Source organism: Pseudorca crassidens, chromosome 4 (assembly GCF_039906515.1).
Source record: "Pseudorca crassidens isolate mPseCra1 chromosome 4, mPseCra1.hap1, whole genome shotgun sequence".
In the NCBI taxonomy this organism is placed as follows: domain Eukaryota; kingdom Metazoa; phylum Chordata; class Mammalia; order Artiodactyla; family Delphinidae; genus Pseudorca; species Pseudorca crassidens.
In genome coordinates, this window is record NC_090299.1 from 371448 (window position 1) to 391093 (window position 19646).

The 19646-nt window shown below is 58.4% G+C and overlaps 1 protein-coding gene across 4 annotated transcripts in view; it reads right to left on the bottom strand.

The window, feature by feature from the left end:
- The window catches only part of GAK (cyclin G associated kinase), a 49609-nt gene that overhangs the window by 25672 nt on the left and 4291 nt on the right, over positions 1-19646 (bottom strand). For 3 of the 4 annotated variants that reach the window (XM_067734787.1, XM_067734785.1, XM_067734784.1), the window contains exons 2-11: positions 14928-14989; positions 14155-14214; positions 13137-13251; positions 10067-10209; positions 7847-7972; positions 6705-6794; positions 5244-5379; positions 4901-5013; positions 3316-3388; positions 1614-1737 (exon numbers count right to left, since the gene is read on the bottom strand). In XM_067734787.1, the coding sequence (XP_067590888.1) occupies positions 1614-1737; positions 3316-3388; positions 4901-5013; positions 5244-5379; positions 6705-6794; positions 7847-7972; positions 10067-10209; positions 13137-13251; positions 14155-14214; positions 14928-14989 (1042 nt within the window). Of the gene's footprint in view, positions 1-1613; positions 1738-3315; positions 3389-4900; positions 5014-5243; positions 5380-6704; positions 6795-7846; positions 7973-10066; positions 10210-13136; positions 13252-14154; positions 14215-14927; positions 14990-15104; positions 15236-19646 lie in introns of those variants that run through there. The other variant, XM_067734788.1, reaches the window with a different exon arrangement.

The following is a 19646-nucleotide window of genomic DNA, read 5'->3' on the forward strand; positions in this document are numbered from 1 at the left end:
CTAGGAAAGCCCCGCCCCTACTCCTGCGAGGACCTGCCCTCGGGTGCGTGTGGCCACCGCGTGGCCTGGCTGTACCATCAGCCTGAGGCCCGTCAGTGAGTCGAGTCGGGCGTGAAGGCAGCTAAATCCGGGCGGAGCCCCGTCACCCCCACCCTCACAGGCAACTCTCAGGCCCAGCCATTCACCCGAGACTCTGCTTTTCTGGACACGAGCAGGCACGTGATGCCCAGCACGCACCTCCCCAAACCCCAGGCGCCCGTCCTCATGGTTCCGGGTGCAGAGGCTGGGGCAGCCTCCCCCGAGGCCAGGGACGCTGGGCCCATTAGAGACCTGGGGGGGTGGGGAGGGTGGGGGAGATGGCGTCTCAGCCGTGTGGGAACTTGGTTTCTTTCCTTGGGCGAGGCCGAGTGGCTTCTCTCACATCCCGTTCGTTGTTGCCGGGTCTGCCATTCCAGCCCGGGTCAGCCCCGAGACCCCATGATGAGCCCCGCTGGGAGGAAGATGGGAGGACACGAGTGGGGCCGTGGGACCCGCTGCCCTGACGTCTCCCCAGTCAGCAGAAAGCATGGGGACGGCCGCGGGCCGGGGTGCGGCCACACGCACACAGAGCTGCCTGCTCAGCGCTGTAACACGAGATCACCCCGCCCTGGGAGCGAGGCTGCAGGAACACCACGGGCAGGTGATAGGTAAGCCCGAGCAGTCACCTCCGCCCACCCACGCCCCGTCCGGGACCCTCTGGCCCTCGCACCCAGAGCCTCGGCCCACATGGCTGCTTCCGTCTCCGTGGACAGGGCTCCGGAGAGCCGGGCGCCATGAATGCACAGGTGTGCATCTGACCCTCCGCCAGCCACGAGGTGCAGCCCGGGATGCTGCAAAGGGCCACAGACACAGGTGCGAGCAGGCGCCCTGCACTGCCGGAGCCCTGCGCTCGGTGGGAATTGAGTGTCTTCTCGGCACGCAAGGCCACATCAGAGGCAAAGCACACGGGGGCCCCGGAGCCCACCGACAGCAGAACACACACGTGTGCACGCACACGCTAGCTCTCTCACACAACACACGTGTGCTCCCATGCACACACATGCTCACACGTGGGCACACTAGTGCACAAACACGTGGGCTGTTGCCTGTGTCGCCAACAGTTGCGGACACAAAACAATGATCACGGCACAAAAAAAATGAGGCCAAGGCCCACACGGGGCTCAAAGACACGACGAACACACTGCCCCTGTCGCTGGACGAGGCAGGTGACATGCCAGAGGTAACCCCCAACGCTCCCGGAAACTCCCTGGTCAAAGCCGAGACCGCTCGGAGGACAGCACGAACAGGTCGTGTACTGTGGCCGCGGTCGCCGTGGACAGGGCCCCCCTCGGGGGGGGGGGATGTGGCCCGGAGCCAGCGCGTCTGCTTTCCCACCGTGCTCCCTCCACTGAGGGGGCAGAAGCGCAGCCAGGGACCGATGGCTGAGCCCACGCAGGGGGGCCAGGCTGGCGCTGAGCACGGGCCGCTCACCCACGGCCCCACCTGGGGTTCAGCCAGGCGTGCAGGCAGGGCCGCACCCAGGGTTCCGAAAGCTCACTGCGGAGAACCCACGAGCCTGTGCGCCCTCGACTCACTTGGCAACGGACTGGATGACCTTGGAGGAGGTGTCCTTGATGTTGGTGAAGAGGCGCTCGGTGCCGCCCCGCAGGATGTCCAGGAACCCGCCATAGGGCTGGTCGTACTCGGCGACCACCAGGCCTGCAAACAGAGACAAGCCTTAGGATGTGGCAGGGCCCGCCAGAGCCACCAGCACCTGCAGCGGCCACGCGTCCCCGACCCAGCCACCAGCGCTCCGCAACCAGGCACCCCGGGCCCGCTCGCGAGGGCAGGACCTGGACACCATCAGCGGGCCGGAGCCTCTGGGCGCCCGTGGGCGTCCCCGGCTCCAGGACGTTCACCCCACTCTGAGCGCTCGCTGGACACCATCAGGGACCTCGTCACTGACAGACACGTGCCAGGGCCCAGCCAGGGCCACCGGCCTGTCCCCGAGGTACGGACACGCCGGCACACACAGAGGCCGCAGACGCACGGCGCAGGTGAGAGCGCGGGAGCAGGGCCGTGCAGGTGGCCCCAGCCGGGCACAGAAAGGCCACGGGAGCCGCAGCTCAGTGGGTCTGCGGGGGAGCGGCCTCCTGGCCGCCGCCCTGATGACACCGGAGTGGTGGCCCACGAAGGCCCCGAGACCCCAGGGCCCTGGGGTGCGGGCTGCAGCAGTGGCTGTGGAGGCGCAGACAGCGGGGGCGGTCTGCGGCCTCTCCGCCGCCCAGGCCCTGCCTGAGTGACGCCTTCGCCGGGCGCCCCGCGCGCGTGCGGTGTGGTCTCGTCTCGGCACCCCGAGGTGGCCCCACAGCACTGGTGGGCAAGGGGCCAGGACACGGGCTGGCCTCGAGGTGGCCCCACAGCACTGGTGGGCAAGGGGCCAGGACACGGGCTGGCCAGCTGCCGAGGGACCCCCGGGGCCGAGAGCTGCGGGAGGACCTGGGAGGTGGGCTCCGTGCCCCAACTGTGAGGTGGGCAGTGGCCCCGGGGGCACAGGGCGGAGGCAGGTCCTGGCAGGACTCCTGGAAGCTTCCCGGGCCGGGGTGCTGAGCCCTGGCTGCAGCCCACCTCCGGTACACACCATGTTGCATCAGCACTGGGCGCCCAGACCCGCCCAGCATGCCGGACGATCGGAGCGCGAACCTCTCAGCAAACACGCCCGAGTCATGAGAAAAGCACACCAGCCCCACTTCTCCTGCTGCCAGAACTGTCTCCCCATCTGAGTCCCTCTTCTCAACCCGCGGACTCGGACCCTCTGGCCCCCGGCCCCAGGCCCCCCGCACGGCTGCTCTATTTCCTCACATACCCGTTCCCGATGTGCCCACCCTCATGGTCGCTGTGGGCTGGCCGTGGAAGGTGCACCCCCATCCACCTGGGCAGGGGCTGTGCTCACCAGTGACTTGTGGGGGCAGCTAGGTCCCTGAGGGGCCAGAGGCCGAGGCGGCCACACAGGCAGTCACCCCACAGCTCTGTGGGCCAGGGGCCGGGGCTCGGAGGACCCGGGCTGCCCTGACAGCACAGGGAGGGGACAGCCAGCCCTCGGTCTCTGTCCTCCTTCCTTGTTCTAAACTGCAGCCCGAGTGGAAGCCCCGCTGAGTTCTCGGGGCGCTAGGGAGCCATGAACCTGAGACTGGTCCTGGGGACCCCAGACGTGCAGTCTGCCTCTCGCTGCCGGGCCCCAAGCCCGCAAGAGCAAGACCGGGCGCCCAGCGCGCGGCAGACGCGAGGAGTACTCACCTCCACCGCAGCCGCTGCCTGCGGAGCCCCCAGGAGGGGCCGCGTGCCCGTAGCCTCCGTTCTGCTCCAGGAGCTGTAAGGATCCCAACGCAGGTCAGGCACAGCGCATGGCGCCCGCGTTTGGGGCACATCGCCCCCCAAGTCCACCCTCCTCCACCTATTTACTACAAAAGCCACGAAGGAACCTCCCAGAGTCTCAACCCCAGGGCTGATCCTCGGGGTCGCCCGGGCGCACGGCTCCATCGCCTTAACAGAGGCGGCAGCCGTGAACGCCCCCAGCCGCCAAGGCCACAGGCTCTGCTGTCGACACAGGAGCCGGGTGGGGCGCCGCCAAGCAGCGGGGCCGCAGGCTGCACAGCGAGGCACCATCTCCCACGGGCCAAGCCCGGGGCCGGCGCCGCCTGCCGCAATGACACCAAACACTTTGCGGAGACTTGTGGCACCCCTGGTGACGGGCTCGGCCGACCCTGGGACGTCGGTGCTGGGCTGAGCCGCATTCGAGTGCCGGCCTCACACTCGTCCCACTTTAGGCACGTGTAGCTGCACGGCCGCTCTGTTCATAAGTTACATAGAAGGCGCTTTGCGGTTTCTCGTGGGGTTTTAAGAAACGTTCTTTTCATCGGGTTAACGTTTTACCACGTTAGGCTCAGCAACGAGATACACGTGGTGTGGATTCTGTGCCCTGTGGTGCACCGGAGGCGGCCAGTGTTAACGGGAACGCTCCATGGAGCCTTACAAGTAACACACACGCTGGCGTGAAGCAGGTGTGTCTGCTAGACCGACCGTGTCTTTTCCTCACAAACCCCCAGTTCTGTGGTTTCATCAGCTACGTGACAGCACACAGCCTCTCCCAAAGCGACTGCAGGCCGCCACACCTCCTCCAAAGTTCCAGGGAACGCGCCCCGAGGCTCGTCGGAGGACGCGTTGCTGCCTCTGGTTCTGCTGAGTCCTTCCCCACACACCCATTTGTGGATTCAGCCCAGTCTCCTACGCGGTGCTCTCCTGGTTTCAGAGTCTGTCGGGGCCTGTGTGCCCGTGCTGCCCCGTGGGGGACTGGCTTCTCTCCCCGCGAGGCCCCGGGCAGAAGAACCCTACAGAAGGGGTTTAACGTCTGACCCGCGGGCCCTGGGTTCTAGAAGCGCTAAGAGCACAACGTGCTCACGAGCCCCACTGCCCAGCGGCCTGCGCTGTTCCATGGGCATCTCTGCCCACGCCGCGGAGCAGGGCCAGCGGCACACGCGCAGACTGGCTGCCCCTGGATTACGGCCCTCGCTGCGCCACCCGAGCCTCTGCCCCTGCCAGGGGCACACATTTTCTGTAAAGGCCACTGGGCAGCCCAGGCTGACCTCTGACGGCTTCCAGCCTCTATGAACCGCACATACTGGACATCCGGGTCCGCTCCCATCCCCTGCCCGGCCCCCGGCTCTGCTTCGAACTCCGGAGACCCCACATGGCGGCACACTTCTCCTCAGGCGACCCCGCTGCCTGGGGGCTCCCCCCTGCGTGGGGGCCGTGAGCGCCCGGGGAGCCGGGCTCTATGGCGACGTCGAGACGGTGGGACCACGAGCAGCACGCGGAGGCCTACCTCGGTGATGGGCGACTTGGGGTTCACGTTGCGGGCGGCCGCGATCTCCTGGAGCTGGCTCACCAGCTCCGTGATGGACAGCCGCTCCTCAGGATTGACCCTGAGCGTGGCACCTAGGGCAGAGGCAGCGTGTGCTCGTCCCGCGGGCGCCGAGGCCGGGCTCCTGGGGAGCAAGCACCACCTGCTCTGCAGGGGCTAGGGACCCCGGAGGCCCTGCGTTTTGCTTACGGTACTGATTTTAAAAGCAAGCGAGGGATGACAGCGTGAGGAACAAAATCACCGGAGCAGCCACTCAGGACGTGTGTTCACAGGGGTGCAGGGGACGTCGGCAGGTGGGACTTACGGATGAGGCCGTGGAACACGGAGTAGCGTGTGTCGTCGGCAGGGATCGCGTACTTGCCGTTGACGATGCGGAGCTTCGCCCCGTCCTCAAACGGGTGCTGCCCGAAGCAGAGCAGGTACAGGATGCAGCCCAGGGCCTGCAGGAGATGGGCAAGGCCTGTCGAGTCTCACCTGCGCCCCCGCCCATCTGGTCGCGGTCCACGCTTGCCAGGCACAGAGACCATCCCAGTCAGAGCGGCCAACAAACTCCAACCCTTCACGCTCTGATCAAAAGGTCCTTCCAAGATGCAAAGTTCCTACAGCCCAGTGTGGGGATCTACCGGCCGGCCGGCTGTGCAGAGGGGCATGTGGCCAGGCGACTGCAAGGAGGGTGCCCCCACCATGCTTCTCTGGGCTGACGTGAGCGCCGGGGGTGAATCTGGGGGCTGTCGAGGCTCCACGGGGTCGGCACTGAAGCCAAACGTCAGTGTCCCCGCCATGTTTCCACCACAGCTCCAGCCACGGGAACATGATGGGGAACCAAACCCGACCAGTGTGTTGGGGGAGCAGCTCATTCTGGGCCCAGACCAGGCCAAGCCCCAGCGCCAACTCCCGACCTGCCTTCCAACTCCCGCATGTGTGCGTGCACGTGGTTCTTGGGCTGGGACAGGCTGAGGGCGCCCACCTGGGGTTGACCAGCTCATGTGTGTCAAAGAGTCTCCGCCTACCCCTAGGACAGGGACTCACATCCACGGCGGGGCTGAGGCCGGACTCGGGCCTGATGGGCCTAGACCATGAGCCTCGAGGCGCGGGGGTTCAGGGCCATCTGTCCCTGCTCTTAGGGACACCAGAGAGGCCGCAGGACACCTGAGACGGGCAGGAGCAGTGCCATGTGCACGGCGCCATGCTCCCCGAGCTCTGTGCCTGACTCTGAACCAAGGCGTCAGCAGATACCTGCTCAGCCAGGCCCCACACTCACCGCATACAGGGACTGCCCTCCATCGATGGGACATGTTCCAGGAGATGTGAAGGGTCACCCCAAGTGTGTGGCCTGACCTCACTTTGAAGCCCCCTGCAAGGCATCGGGCCCGGCCATCGCTCTGGCCACCACCAGGTCAGCATATAGCTGCAAGGCCATCTGGGAGGTCCTCTTTCTGACCACGTGAACTGTGGCTTCGTGAACCCCCGGCCCCGTGAAGGGGCTCCGACCAGGAGAGCTCAGGTCCAAGGGTGCAGGAGCGACCTGTCTCAGGCCCAAAGCCCACGCAGCACCTGCACCCACTCTGCTACCCACCCCCCGACCCCACACCCCCGTCAGCACATCTCCGCTAACAGCATCACAAGGGCCGTTGAAAAAACGGAAGAACAAGCCAAGAGGAAAAGAGAAGGGAGGCTGAGGGGACCAGCAGGCTGGAGCCTGCGCCCCAGGGCCTTGCGCCAGCTGTGGCGGGGCTGCCCATGCACTGCGGGCGAGCGGCCTTACCCAGATGTCCTGCTTCTCGCCAATCGGGAAGTTCGAGTACAAGTCCACGATCTCCGGCGTCCTGTACATGGGAGTCGTGTTCCTGGTGATCTAAATAAAGGACACAAACGTATCAGAGGAAAAGTCACAGGTGAGTGATAGCCGCTACATTGCACGGTGGTCCCTGTGCCGCGGCAGTCGGCGCCCGTCGAGAGCCCTGGCCCAGGGCGGTCCCACGAGCGGCTCTGTGGCTGGGCCCTGCCAGGATGGGGTCAAGGGAACACGGGGGCCAGCACGAAGCATGTCTGGGGCATTTCAGTGCCACAGCAACCATGGACACACAGAACCGTGACCCGTGAAGAGAATGGCGCCCACGAGTCCTCGTCAACAACGAACAGGTGGGGGCTCGGGGCACCAGGTGTGGGAGTGGGGCGGGGGCAGGGCTGCGCAGCTCTGAGGATCCGCCCTGGGAAACGTGACTCAGAGCCCCACCAGGCGGCTCAGCCCGGCCCCAGCCCACGCGGCCAAGGCTTTCCTCCCCCTCAATTCTGCCCACCACCGGGCAGGGAATGCGTCTACAGCCCCGAGACGTGGGCGCGCCACTGGGAGCGCAGGTCCCGAGGGACAGCAGGGCGCGGGCAGCCAGGAACAGACACCTGCCCGGCGGAGACTCCACCCAGCACTCTTCTTCGGAACCCGGCTCCATCTCGGATCGCTCTCTTTGCTTGTGCAGCCTCCGTGGGCTGCTTATGTGCGTGGGCCGACGGTGGCACCCTCCCTCCCCTGGCCACGGCCGCAAACGTGGGTGTCTGCGCCCGCCCAGCGCTGCCCCCTGCTCACACGTGTTCGGAGCACGCCCACCCGTCTCCCCTGCGGCTCCCGTGGGAGCTGCCCAATGTCCTGTGAAGGTAGGTTTTTACGTGATTTTTTAAATTGCTGCGTTTGGGATAATGAAAAAGTCCTGGAGAGGACAGAGGTGCCGTGGAGACGTGAAAGCACTGAAGGCCACTGAACCGCGTGCTTAAAAGCGGCTAAGGTGGTACATCTCATGTTACACATTTCGCTGCAACAAGAAAAGGCAAGGAAGAAACAGCAGGTGTGGGGTGCGGTGAGTGAGGGTGTCTCCCGGGCCTCCCGGGCCCCCCGCCCCGGCCCGCGCTCACCTCCTCCTCCACGAGGGCCCGGCGCTGGGCGCTCCAGCTGTAGTCCGGGTAGTGCGATATGGTCGTGGCACTGCCGAAGTCGCACAGCTTAATGGTCCCCTGGTTACTGAGCAGCAAATTTTCAACCTGCGAAGTTCCAAAGACGGTCTTTATGAACTCGGGGTGCAGGCTGGACCGTGGGCACGCATGGGGTGTGGCGCCCGGTGGGGAGACGCTCTGAAGGCAGAGCGGCCAGGAGGCCTTCTGGGCCTGGGGACACTTCTTTCTGACCAAAGTCGGTGCATATACCTCAAAATGGGATGCCCAGAAACACAAACGGAAGTTCAAATCCACCACAAATCAAAGATAACTTGACCTAGTAACGTAGGATGTACAATGAAAGCGCTTAAAAACCTTAGAAGATGAAAAAAAAATGAACATACCATTTAAAAATAATCAAACACATCAATAACTAAAGAAGAAATCTAACAAAAGATACACAAAAGACCTCTTATTCAGAAACTGTGAATACATGCGATGAATTTTAAAATCCAAAACCAACAGGGACCCAGACTGCACTCCTAACGGGAAGGCACAGACCCAGCCACGGCTCCATAAGCCAGGTCCCACCACCAGCCCACATGCTAAGCGGGGCTGTACTTTTCGAATGGTCAAAACAAGTCAGAAGATCAGGATTCCGTGACCCAGGTGAGGGGCAGCTTTACTGACCCAGCCACACCTGCTCGACCCAGTGGCCAGGACGTCTGCAGTCTGCCGGCCCCACTCGGTGTGGGCTCCCGAGATGGACAGCCTCCAAGTCTGGACGCCGAGCAAATGGACTGTGGGACTCCACTCCCAAACGCCCCAAAGAGCGAAAGGTAAATCATACTGAAGAGGACGCAAGTGCACAACTGCTCCCAGCGAGTGACACGCAGCCCTGGGTGTGACACTCGTGTCTGGTACATCCCTGTGTCCTTCCTGCCCCTCCACAGAGCACCACGTGAGGACTCCCATCCACGGGGAGCACTTGCAGGGAGTCCCCCAGCGGGGCCGGCTGCCGCGGACCCGGGCACTGAGAAGCCCAACCCAGGCTGAGCTCTCGGACACGGATTCTTTAGTGTCAGCCTTCTAGTTTTTCACTTTCCTGAGACAGAGGAGAAACACAGCTGCCCCGCCCCCACTTGAGGACGGCACTCTTCCAGACCAGCAAGGAAACCAGGAAGGCTGGCTACAGATTGGACATGAGGGAAGTAGTACAGAAGTTTCTGGGAGGGAAATGGCACGTCTGGGGTCTGCTTTACAGTTTTTTTAGCAAGTAGGACTGAGGAGGGGCAGGGAAGGTGGGGAAGGGGGTTGGTGTGCTGCTACCCTGAGCCATGGTCAGAGTCGGGGCACTAGCTTTGTGGATGTTGGATTATTGCTAAAATCAGGCCACGGACCAGGAGAAAATACTTGCAGCACATGTAACTTAAAAAAGACTGTTGTAAGAATGTACAAAAACCAACCAACAGGGCTTCCCTCGTGGCACAGTGGTTGAGAGTCCGCCTGCCGATGCAGGGGACACGGGTTCGAGCCCTGGTCTGGGAAGATCCTACATGCCGCGGAGCAACTAAGCCCACGCGCCACAACTACTGAGCCTGCGCTCTAGAGCCCGTGCTCCACAACAAGAGAAGCCACCGCAGTGAGAAGCCCGCGCCACAACAAAGAGTAGCCCCACTCGCCGTAACTAGAGAAAGCCCGCGCACAGCAACAACGAAGACCCAACGCAGCCAAACGTAAATAAATAAATAAAACCAACAGACAACAGAAAAACAGCGAGAAAACAGCCACTTAACCGAAGAGTGAGGGGAATAAGAGCACTGATGACTATGAACGTGGCAAAAGCATTCAGCATCATTAATCAGGAAAAGGCAAAATCACTAAGCCCCCGGCCAGGCGGCAAAATGCCAAAGGGCAGCTCCACGCACACACGGATCCCGTGTGTGCATTGGGATGGGCGTGCCAGCACCCCGGCAGGGAAGCACCCCTGCCCCCGCACCAGGCAGCAGGGCTCCTGCCCCAAGGCGGGTGAGGGAAGGGTGGCGGCGCGCGCAGCCCAGGGGAGCGGTCACCTCCTCCTGGCGCCACACTGGGCCCCCGAGCCCATGAGCACACCCACGCAGGCGACGACACCCAGCAGAGCAAGAGGGCTTCATCTGGACGGAGGGCTCCTGTCCCGCAGCGCGAGCGTGAAGGCGGTACCTTGAGGTCTCTGTGGATGATGGGCGGCTTTTGTCTGTGCATGTGCTGCACCGCCCTGCACGTCTGATAGAATATCTTCAGGACGGTATCGCACGAGAGCGGACCTTTAGATTCAATTTTCTTTAAAAATTCCACCAGCTGCCCTAAAAGAGACAATTAAATTCACATCACCACAGAGCTGTAAAGGCTACGCCCGCCCCAGGCCCACTGCCCTCCTAAGCCCACCGCGGGCCGGGGGCGGGGGGGGGGGGCTACCCCGCCCTCCGGCGGTCACCAAGCCCCGCAGAGGAGTGTGCGACCTCCACCAGGGCCACAGTGAGTCACAGAGCCCTGCATGGGAGCGCCTGCCCGGCCACCAGCAGAGTCCTCCTACCCTGGGAGCCCATCATGACGCAGCAAGCTACAAGAAAAACAACCACGAGTGCGTATGTCTTTCCGAATGTCTCTAAGGAGATAATCACCGTGTTTCCTTAGGTAACAACGGTCCTCCGCCGTTAAGGAGAAATCTCCACACTGAACACGCAGACAACAAGGAGTGCGGCGTGGGAAGAGCACAGACTTGGAGAGCGAGGCTCTGGGCCCCCATCCCAGGCCCCAGGACGCCCGCCTCAAGGCTGTGCCTTCCTGTCTCTGAGGCCCAGGCCCCAGTCCTGCTGTAACTGGCCGCAGTCCAGACCAGTGAAGCCGGCCGGTCCCCTCCGCGGCAGCTCCCTCCACGACTGTGTGCCACGTGCCGTCTCTGCCGGGCTGGCCTCCACGGCCGCCCCCTCCCTGGTCCGGGCCTCAGGCTGCCTCGGCTGCCACGCTCCACAGCTCAGCTCCGCACACTAGGGCCTGCGGTCCACTCGATGCAGCTGCAAGGGCGCCACCACATCTACAGGCCCCACAGTCAACCGGCACTCAGCCCCTCGCCCTGCGACCCTGCCTCCTGCCAACCCGCCAGCTCCCAAGCCCCTGCCACACCCTCCTGCAGCTCCCGGCACAGCTGCACAGCCCTTCCCCAGCCTGACTCTGGACTGGGGCTGGGCTCTGTCTGTGCTGTGCCCTAACCCTAACCCTCAGCGGGGGCAGGGGGCCCACAGTAGAGATGGAGCCCCAAGGGCCGATGGGGCCCTCAGGAACGGACCGCCAACCCCCAAGACGCAGACAGGGCACAGGCCCCATGAGGTGTTGCGAGGGGTCTAGAGCAGGGATGACAGTGGCCGCCAGGCTGTCTGGGGCAGCGGGGGCGAGCCGGCGCGTGCACGAGGTCAGGGTTCGCTGGCCTCTGGCGTCCCATGAGAATCAAGAGCGGTCTTTCTAAAGATAATTTTGTAGGTGGCACGGCGGCTGAGAGGGCACCGCGGAGGACAAAGCTGGGGTCCCAGGAAGGGATGGGGGCTCCTGGGGCATGTATCCAGGGTGGCCACCACCAGACCAACCTTCAGTGGAACTGGTGCCCACGTGCCCCTCCCCCACCACTCCCAAAGACCCTGCGTCGCCGGGAGCTGCCACCGCCATGCCTAGTGCTCAACCTGGGCCTCGCGCGCTGGCCCAGATGGGTAGTCCCGGCAGCACCGCCAAGACTGGTGCACTCGCCGAGGTCGCCGCGTCGGGGCCGCCCCCGCCTCAGGCGCCACCTGCAGGCCCGCACTCGTGAAAGGCGCCCACGGCCTCCAAACCCAAGATCAAAGCAACGCCAAGGCGCAGTGAGCGACTGAACAACAAGCGGGGAGCGCTGTACATGAACCTCGGCTCTCCGGGGACACCAAGGGCCCAGAGAGGGCCCTGTGGGACCCGCGCGGCCCCCGCCGCCCCCGCGCATTGGGAGCCTTCCAGAGGGCGCGTGTGAACGTGGGGGCACCACGTGGGCGCGGCAGGCTCGCAGGAGAGGACCCTGCTTCACAAGCTCCCACGTGACGCTGTCTTCAGTGAGCATGAGGCCTCTTGCAGGTAGAACCCAGCGATGCCAACCATCCGCTAAGTGGGAGAACCGGGCGCCAGACCTGGGCTGGGCGGGTCGGCACTCACCAGCTGTGGGAACCGAGGAGCCAGCACGTGGCTGCATCTCAACGCCGCTCCTGGCCGGAGCCCGGCACTCCCACGCCACCCCGTCGGAAAGCGCTGTGCGCTCCAGGTTCTGCCTTATCTGCTCAGGATGGGGACCCCCGTCCTCCTCCGCTCGCTCGGGGCGGGGATCCTGTGCACCTTGGCTCCCGGCTGCAGTCCACAGCACCCCCTCCCCAGCAGCCCCGACACCCCGTCTCTGCTCTTCTTTGCAGCATGACTCCTGCACTCACGGCCCCCCACCCCTCCTCCTGGGACACTCCTTGGGGGCAGTGACCCCTGGGGTTGCTTCCCTCCTGGGTAGCCGCCTGCCGCAGTCTCCCTCACTCTCCCCTGGCCTCGTGGCGGCCCCACATGCGCTGCCTGCGACCGATGGACAAGCAGGACGTCTGGCGGCCCCTGCCCCAACTCCGGGCCCCACAGCCAGTCCTCTACGCCTGCCGGACCTCAAGAGTCCTGCCCTGCCCCTTCCATCCACGAGCCCCAGGACGGGCTCCGGCCACCTCGCTCCCGCTCTTTTGCCCACACGGGTCCAGCACGGGGCAGGTGCTCAGTGCGGGGACGAGCCGAGCCCGACCCTCCAGGCGGGGGGCCTGCTTCCGCCACAGACAGAGGCTGAGCCCCTAGAACTCTCTGGAAGGCATGGGCTCTCCGCTGCCTTAAGTGGACACAGGAGTCCTCCTTTCAGAACACAGCAAGTGCAAGCGTGACCACCTCGACGCAGGTGAGGTCGCAGCCTCAGGACGGCGCAGCCGCTCAAGCCCACCTCCCCGGCCTCACCTGACCGCTTCCCGACTGAGGCGGCTTCCTGCTGCCCGAGAGCCCTGACAGCACGCCTCCACCCCTTTCTCAGACCCATCTCTGCCCCCACGCCCAGCGCAGGGACGAGGGGGGATGCAGCCTCTCAAAGAGCTCCGCCGGACAGCGAGCCATGCTCTCTCCGGGACAGCCACCGTGTCTCCGGGAGAGAAGACCCGGGAGCATCTCTCGACTGCTGGGCGGTCCCGAGCCACTGGAACCTCACCTCGGCAGAGTTCCATGAGCAGCAGGAACTCGGCCTGCCCGGTGTCTGACTCCTCTTTTCCTATCGACGCTGCAGAACAAAACTGGACAATATTTGCGTGGCCTGAAAGTTTTTTCTGCAGGTGTCTTGTTAAAGGAGAATGCGTAAGTCTGCACGTTTAAAACAATATATACATAACATTAAGACACTAAGGTCAGAACAGTGAATGCAATTAGCCTGCAATCTCGCCGCGTCAGAGCCAGAAGAGGACAGCAAGCAGGTAGGGGGCAGCCAGGACTGCAGGAAGACGCAGGCAGGAGGGGGAGCGGGAGGGAAGGTGGGGACAAAGACCCCCACCACGCTGGCCACGCACCTGACCGCAGGCCGGCCAGGACAGCAGGCGGAGGGCGTGGCATGCGCAAGGCTGTGAAGGTGAACGAGGCTACCGGGAACCCAGCAAGGGGAGGACCCCTGGGCCCAGGCGGCCGGCAGGCTCACAGTGGACAGAGCTTTGAGACGGAAGAGAACAGATTCTGACAGCAAAGGGAAGACCCCAGTTCCAGGAGAGCACGTGCGCGAGTGGAGAGCAGAGCAGCGCCAGCCCCACAGACCGACGCGCCATGCATGGACGCCCCGGGGGGGCCCGCGCGCTCTGGGCAGGGCGAGAGGGACTCGGGGGGCTGATCAGAAGTGACACAGAGGCCCATGGGAACCAGGCCTGGCGAGGGGCTGGGGGCACAGCTGCTGGCCGGGCACCGTGGGCCACACCAGGTCACGAAGGACAGGCAGAAGGGCAGAGGCAGGGGGCTGCCCACCCCTGGCCTGGAGACCTCTCAGCAGGAATGACGACGCTCCCAAGGGTACAGATCTCTTATCATCACCCTGAGAGTGAAGAACAAGGAAGAGAACTCCTTCCTACTAGACACGCGCTGCAGGTAAGTCCAGGGAAGCCAACACGGAGAGGGCGTCACTGCGCAGCCTCTCGGCCGTGCTCAACCACAGCTGGACGCAGGCCTCCACGTGACCAGGAAAAGGATACCATGAAACACACTTCCTGAATGATGGCTCTGTTCTTCTCCTCTTCGTTGGACAGTAATCTCTGTATCAGGAAATAGCGTACGAGGGAAGAGTAGAGGCTTTATCTTAGTGCTCTGTACCCAAGAGAACACACACCACGCATCTAAGGGCTCCCCCGCCTGTGCTTTAACATCTGACCCGCAGAGAAACGTGACAGAGGTTACAGACCCTTGGAAATGGGCCTTTATGATCCAAGGACATAAGAAAAACCAAAAGTAGGAGGCTTTTCCCCAAACAGGCTAGAGGAAAGTGAGATGTGGGTGTAGTTCTGGATGCCAGAGTGCAAGTGCACACCGCCAGCTCGGCCGCCCCCGAGACAGGCCCTCTGCGAGCCTCAGGACAAGCTAGCACGCGTGCCCAGCACCCCAAGTGGCCCGGACGCCCCCTCCCACCGCGCCCCCGTGGCCCTTATTTATAGATACACTGTGAACGCTGTTTTACACGAGTGGCCTTCAAGCTCCCGGCATTCGTGGAGCCCTTGCTTTGGCAGCTCTGACCCTCCTCCCCTGGCCGCCCGCTGAGTCCCCGCCCCAAAGTCGGAGACCACAGCTCTACAGTCCTCTAAAACTGCTGAGGCTTCACCGGCAGAAGAAACAAGTAAAACAAACAGACACAGACTGCAAAAAAGAAACAAACTAAAGAACAGGGATAAATCTCTGAAAACACTGTCACTTAGACACCTGTTTCTTTTAAAACACACCGACACCCACAAAAGCGTTTGTCCCCCTTTATTACCTTCAACGCATACTCTCTGCCACTCCCCAGATCTTGAGCTTCATACACAAATGCAAACCCTCCTGAAAATTAGAAAAATAGACATCAGTTCAGTGCTGTGATTTTATTTAACATTAAGCTTTAAAAATAACTTTCCCTGTCTCAAATAAAGTTTGAATAAGCATGGGAAAAAAATACCTTTACTAAGTAAAACACAAACTGGACTTGTGGCTAGCAGTTTGCTTTCTGCAACAATGATGGCCCCGATTTATATAATACTGCCTTCTAAATACCCTGCTTCACAGGAAGGAAGGGAATGAACATAGGAGCGAGATCAATGCGGGAAAATCAACACAACTGAGGCCAGTCCTGTGAAAACAAATAAAAGACTAGTATCACACGTGAATGTGGATGAAAGAATTCTTAACAAATCATTAATTCTAGATAAAATAGAATATTAACAAATCAAACTCAACAACATATAAAAAAGGATAATACAGCACAACTAAGCAGAGTCGGTTTAATCAATGTAATTCAATTATTTTTAGTTTGATTTGCTTACTTTTTTCTAGTTTCCTACAGTGGAAAATTTCATCATGAAATTTAAAACTCTCAGCAAACTAGGAACAGAAGGAAACTTGCTCAACCTGATGAAGGGCATCTCTGAAAGACCCACAGCAAACATCACTCAGCAGTGGAAGACCAGACGCTTCCCTCTAAGATCAGGGATACTGCCATTCAGTATCACACTGGAAGTGCTGGCCAGTGCAATCAGGCAAGAAAAGAAATAAAAGGCATCCAGATTGAAAAGAAGTAAAAATGTTTTTCTTTGCAGACAACATGATCGTCTATGTAGACAAGCTTATACCTACACCCCAAAAGCTACTATCAGTAATAAATGAGTATAGAAAGGTTGTGGGATGCAAGAGCAACATACAAAAAAATCAACTTTATTTCTACAAACCCTAAGTTAGGCAAAGATTTCTTAGATATATAAAAAAAAGTATGATCCATAAGTGAAAAATATGATAAATGCACTTCATTAAAGATGGTTTTACTGATTTCTGGAATACACTGTTGAGAGGGTGAAAGACAAGCCCCTAATTGCTTTGCAAATCACACACCTGCCAAAGGACCTCTATCCAGAAAATATAAAGAAAATCCAAAGTTCAGTTTAACAACATTTTAATGAGCAAAATATATGAAAAGACACTCAACCAAGATAAATAGCTAGCAAGTAAGCATATGGAAAAATGTTGTGTCATTATCCACCAGGGAAATGCACACGTAAATAAGGATACTACTATACACCTATCAGAACATCTAGAAGTTCTTAAACCGACCTACCAAATAGTGATTAAGGTGTGAAGCAACTGCACGCTTATACACCACTCATGGGAATGCAGAATGGTATCATCATTTTGGAAAACAGTTTGGAGATTTCTTTAAAAGTTAAACATATGCCAACTCTACAGCCCTGTCATTACACTGCTAGTATTTACCCGGGAAAAATAAAAGCACACATCCACACAAGGACTTGTGCACGAATGTTCATAGCAGCCCCATTTGTAACTGCCCAAACTGGAAACAACCCACATGTCCATCAACAGTGAATAGATAAACCAATCATCCCTGCACAGAACACGACTCACCAACAAATAGGATGGAACTATTGCTAACATGCAGCAACAGGATGACTCTCAAAACGATTATGCTGAAGAACAAAAATCAGGAAAAAGGAGTACATGTGTATGTACACACAATTTCATTTATAGGAGAGCCTAGAAAATACAGACTACTCCACAGTAACAAAAAGCAGGTCAGCGGCGGCCTGGAGGTCGAGGATGGGAGGAGAGGACTGTGAGGGAAGGGGGAAAATTGTGGAGGTGATGGGTTTGTTCACCACCTTGATGACAATGACAGCTATGCAGACATATACATACACGCACATATACGTATATATATATACACACACGGGACATATTTAAAGTGTTTTGACATATATGCAGAGTTACTGTACGTCACTTTTATCTCAACGTAGCAGTTATAAAATTAAATAGTAAGTCAATATAAAAAAATAGATGAGGGCTTCCCTGGTGGCGCAGTGGTTGAGAGTCCGCCTGCCGATGCAGGGGACACGGGTTCGTGCCCCGGTCTGGGAAGATCCCACATGCTGCGGAGCGGCTGGGCCCGTGAGCCACAACTACTGAGCCTGTGCTCTAGAGTCCACGAGACACAACTACTGAGCCCGCGTGCCACAACTACTGAAGCCTGTGCACCTAGAGCCCATGCTCCGCAACAAGAGAAGCCACACAATGAGAAGCCCGCGCACGGCAACAGAGTAGCCCCCGCTCACTGCAACTAGAGAGAGCCCACGCACAGCAACGAAGACCCAATGCAGCCAAAAATAAATAAATAAAATAAATAAATTTTTAAAATAAACAACAACACAGTCACTTGTATTGTATTTAACACCCCGAAAAGCAGGACTATGCATTGTCTGTGAACACAGCACATGCAGAGGAAACAAGAGATGAGCAGGAAGCACATGCCGTAAATTCATGGTGGCGGCTGCCTCTGAAGAGAAACGGAGAAATGCAACCAGGGGTAGGGGGTCAACAGAACCCTTAACAACATCTGTGATGCTTCACTGTTTAGAAAAAGTCTGGAACCAAACACGACTTTTTAAAAAGCTACCGTTTATTCATTCTGGAGAGCAGGGACAAAGGTGTCTGTTCTGTTGTTATTCTTTCTACTTTTCTGCATTTTTGAAATTTTTCCTATTTAAAAAAAAACCCAATTTCAAATTTTGTGGTATAGCTACAGTAATCAAGACCGTGTGGCACTGGTGGAGGGACAGAGCAACAGAACAAAAGAGAAAAACCCCAGAAATAGAACCCCACGAATATGCCCAAATGATTTCTGACAAAGATGCAAAAGCAATTCCATGTTAGAAGCACTGTTTTTTCAATAAATGGTGCTGGAGCAATTGGACACCTCCAGGCAAAACAAAGAACTTCAATCTAAACTTTACACCTTACACGACAATCAACTCAGAGCATACAAATGCAAAACCATGAGACAGCACAGGAGAGAAATCCTGGAGACGCAGAGCTTGGCAAAGAGTTCTCAGACTTGACAGCAAAAGCAGGATTCAGGAAGGAAAAGTGATAGAACAGACTTCCTGAAAGTTAAAGCTTTAGATCCACAACAGACCCTGTTCAGAGGCTGGAAGACAAGCTGCAGCCTCAGAGAAAACACTTGCAAACCACATCTGACAGTGGACTCGTACCTACAACATACAACGAGCTCTCAAAACTCAGCAATGAAAGACCATTCGAAAATAGGCAGAAGGCACAGAGACGTTTCTCCTATGAGGGTGGGAGGTGGAAATAAGCACGGCCTTAGCCTTTAGGGAAACACAAATTAAAGCCCCAATGAGCTACCACTACACACCTGCTGAATGATCAAATGAAAACACAACACAAAATACTGGCAAAGACTCAGAGAAACTCATCACGCTTTGTAATGGACTCAGCTGTGTCCCCCCAGAAGTCATGTGTTGAAGCTCTAACCGCCCCCAATGCGACTGTATCTGGAGAGAGGGCATTTAGGGAGATAGATAAAGTTAAAGCCCTGACCCAACAGGACTAGAGTCCTTAGAAGAAGAGGAGACACCAGAACAGCCGAGGGAAAAGACCTCACCAGAGACCCTGCCAGCACCCTGGTCTCAGACTCCAAGCCTCCAAAATAATGAAAATGAACATGTTGTTTACACCACCTTGCCTGCAGTTTGTACAGCAGCCCGAGCAGACTAAGACACTCAGCCACTGCTGATGGGAATGTGAAAAGAGCACAGCCGCTCTGGAAAACAGGTTGGTAGTTTTCTAAAAACAAAACATGCAACTGCCATGTGACCCAGCACCTGGGCATTTATTCCAGAAAAATGAAAACACAGCCACACAAAAACCTGTACACGAATGTTTATAGCAGCTTTATTTCAAATAACCAAAAAACCTGGAACAACCCAGATGTGCTTCAGTGGGTGAATGGCTGAGCAAACTACGGCACATCCACACCACGGAGTGCTCTGCAGAAATAAAAACGAACTAGTTACAGACACAACAACCTGGATGGCTCCCCAGACAATCATGCGGAGTGAAAAAAGCCAATTCCAAGAGGCTACACGATGTGTGATTTCGCTTACACAGCATTCTTCAAAGGACAAATTACAGAGGAGGACAGATTAGTGCTTTCCAGGGGTCCAGGAGGGGCATCTGGCTGTGAAAGGTACGAGGGACCCTTGTGGGGATGGACACATGCAATCCTGGTTGTGATGGCAACTCCAGTTTTTCCAGATGCTGCCACAGCGGGAACGGGCAGTGTACGCAGACCTCTCCGTACCTTTTCTTACAACTGCACATAAGTCTATGATGACCTCAAAATTAAAAGTCTACGTAAAAATAGTAACACTAGCGTATAAAACGCATGAAGGAATGCCATGTTGGGCACTGCTAAGACAGTGCCCTACACAGTCATTACCGTGTATGTTCTGTAATCGGGAAATGGCTGACCTCCTCTTCCCCACATATGGGGGGGTGCACGTGCGTGTGTGCGTGTATTATATAAAAACAGGACTCAGATCCAGAATAATAAGAAACTCCCACAACTCCTGCCCAATAAAAAATGGAAAAAAGATTTTAACAAACATTTCACACACAGAAAAGATACACGATTGGC